The 1,199-nt window shown below is 58.0% G+C and overlaps 1 protein-coding gene across 3 annotated transcripts in view; it reads left to right on the top strand.

Annotated features, from left to right (window-relative positions):
• Positions 1-204: 204 nt before the first annotated feature.
• The window catches only part of CFAP69 (cilia and flagella associated protein 69), a 59,084-nt gene continuing 58,089 nt past the window's right edge, over positions 205-1,199 (top strand). For 2 of the 3 annotated variants that reach the window (XM_032875630.1, XM_032875623.1), the window contains exon 1: positions 205-484. In XM_032875630.1, the coding sequence (XP_032731521.1) occupies positions 365-484 (120 nt within the window). In that variant the 5' untranslated portion in view covers positions 205-364. Of the gene's footprint in view, positions 485-613; positions 725-1,199 lie in introns of those variants that run through there. The other variant, XM_032875640.1, reaches the window with a different exon arrangement.

The following is a 1,199-nucleotide window of genomic DNA, read 5'->3' as shown; positions in this document are numbered from 1 at the left end:
ACGCGAGCAAACACCGCTACTGCGAGCGTAGAGACACATTGGGGTTTAGGGTAGTTTGGCTCTCCCGGCTTCCATAAGAGCCCGCGCTTCTGCAGCCCCGGCCCCGCCCCTAGCAACGCGCTGGCTTGTTAACAACCGGCCAGCCCGCTAGAGCCCAGGTCTGCAGGTGGGCTGCGGCCGGGTGATGCGGGTCGCTTCGCTGTAGCCGGGGTCACTGTCGGACCACCGGGGCTTTTCGCGCCTCTAGCGGCTCTCAGGCGGCCTTCCCTTTGCGGTGGCGGGGCCTCTTTGGGTCCTGCAGCTAAAGGAAACAGTGTAGGACCGAAGGACCCTCCCTCCTCTCCCTCACTCCGCCGCTGCAGCGATGTCGATGCCCGAGGCCGCGGCGACCGCGGAGGTCCAGGAACCCGACGGCAAGATCAGGTCCAGCAGCCCTCGCCACATCCGGGTGTTAGGGGTGTTGACGGAAGACGAGGAAGCGCAGGTAAGAGCGGGTGTCTGTGCTTTGGAAGTGAGATCTGGGGGCGGGGACGAGGACTGGGGGCAGCTAGAGCAGAAATGGGGGCCGGAGTGGAAACTATCGAAGCCCGGGGGACCGAGGTTCCAAGAGCGAAGCTGATTCCTCCGAGAACTGCACCGCCTAAAGGAGGAGTTGGCTGTCGTCAGCCAACCTGTCTGGGGACTTGTGGCGCGAGCTTCTCCCGGAGCGTCTGTCTAAACAAGAGTAAGCGAGGTTTTGCCGCTCTTCTTCGGAAAAGTGTGACCGCGAATGTCCTGGGAGGCAAGGAAACGTTTTTGGCGGGGGAGCGGGGGGGGGATTGATTTGATGACCATTTTGTTTGTTTGCTTATATGTAGATAACTGTTATCAAGTGATGTTCTTGATATAGGCGTACATTTTCTGGTGTTTAAATTTGCTGCTACTTTAAAACCGGCACCTAGAGAGGAGGAAAACGCTGTTAAAATTAGAAATTCGCGGGGCGCCTGGGTGGCTCAGTGGGTTAAAGCCTCTGCCTTCGGCTCAGGTCATGATCTCAGGGTCCTGGGATCGAGCCCCGCATGGGGCTCTCTGCTCGGCGGGGAGCCTGCTTCCCTCTCTCTCTCTCTGCCTGCCTCTCTGCCTGCCTCTCTGCCTACTTGTGATCTCTCTCTCTCTGTCAAACAAATAAAATTTAAAATAAAATTAGAAATTCGTCTCGT

The sequence above is a fragment of the Lontra canadensis genome, unplaced genomic scaffold (assembly GCF_010015895.1).
Source record: "Lontra canadensis isolate GAN:19392208 unplaced genomic scaffold, GSC_riverotter_1.0 scaffold2, whole genome shotgun sequence".
Classification (NCBI taxonomy): domain Eukaryota; kingdom Metazoa; phylum Chordata; class Mammalia; order Carnivora; family Mustelidae; genus Lontra; species Lontra canadensis.
The sequence above is the reverse complement of the archived record's forward strand: the minus strand, read 5'-3'. Positions and strand labels throughout refer to the sequence as shown.